The sequence below is a fragment of the Gekko japonicus genome, unplaced genomic scaffold (genome assembly GCF_001447785.1).
Source record: "Gekko japonicus isolate JY-2015 unplaced genomic scaffold, Gekko_japonicus_V1.1 scaffold46590, whole genome shotgun sequence".
NCBI classification, from domain to species: Eukaryota; Metazoa; Chordata; class Lepidosauria; order Squamata; family Gekkonidae; genus Gekko; species Gekko japonicus.
Genome location: NW_015226024.1, coordinates 1 through 864, shown reverse-complemented (window position 1 = coordinate 864; position 864 = coordinate 1). Strand labels below are relative to the sequence as shown.

At 43.2% G+C, this 864-nt stretch overlaps 1 protein-coding gene across 1 annotated transcript; it reads right to left on the bottom strand.

Annotated features, from left to right (window-relative positions):
• Nucleotides 1–232: 232 nt before the first annotated feature.
• On the bottom strand, nt 233–802 carry LOC107125347 (roundabout homolog 1-like; the record flags this gene model as incomplete). Its single annotated transcript, XM_015428785.1, has 2 exons — nt 233–481; nt 658–802. Coding segments are annotated over 2 exons (394 nt in total), but the record flags the coding sequence as incomplete, so codon positions are not given.
• Between the last annotated feature and the right edge of the window lie 62 nt (nt 803–864).

Below are 864 nucleotides of genomic sequence, written 5' to 3'. Positions count from 1 at the left end.
CTGGCCCACGGGCATCCAGTGAGCTTCCAAAGCAGAGTGGTGATTCTAACCCTGGTCTTCCAGATCCCAATCTGAAACTGTGAAGAAATAATTGTACATATGTACATCCAAAACAAAGCTTGTTTTTGCTGCAATGGACTAATCACTGGAATTTGTGATTTAAACTTAGTGTGCTGATATCATAACAGAAAGTAAAATAAAAGTTAGTTCTCAGCATGGCTGAATAATTGACCTCCGGTCCGGTGGGTGTTGCAAGTGGCTTATTTCTTCTGGGCAATCCTGCAACATAGGCTGGAGTTCTTCTTGGGGGGAAGGAGTTAGCGTGGCAGTAGACTGATGGCTATAGGACACTGCTGCTGGAGATGAAGCTGCTCCTCGAACTGGTGGTGTGGGACCTCGTTCATCTTCCTCCTCCTCCAGCTCATCCTGCTGTAGATACATTCTTGCTGGTGGTACCGGGCATGGGATCTCCTGGTCATAGCTAAGAATTGATTTAGAAAAATGAGAAGTAGAACCTAGGGCACAGTCAGGTAAATTATGGTCAACTGACTGAAAATTCATTTCCAACGAGATCTCAAATCCTTTTATGAAATTACGTGAATTTGAGCCACTGGAAGACAGCAAAATACTCAATGACAAACCATTATTTCTTCTTACCTTTCATTCACTGAAATACTATAATCTTCACTATTACTATGGGGAGGTGGATGTACAGGGGGAGGAGGAAGTAGGTCTGCCCAATTCATTCCAGCCTGCTTTGAAGCCTTGGGGGTTCGAGCACCCTTCTTGTGCCCTTGACTCCCTATGAAGAAATATATTCATATAATTGATCTTACTTTCTAGAATGAACTATGTAATCCTGGT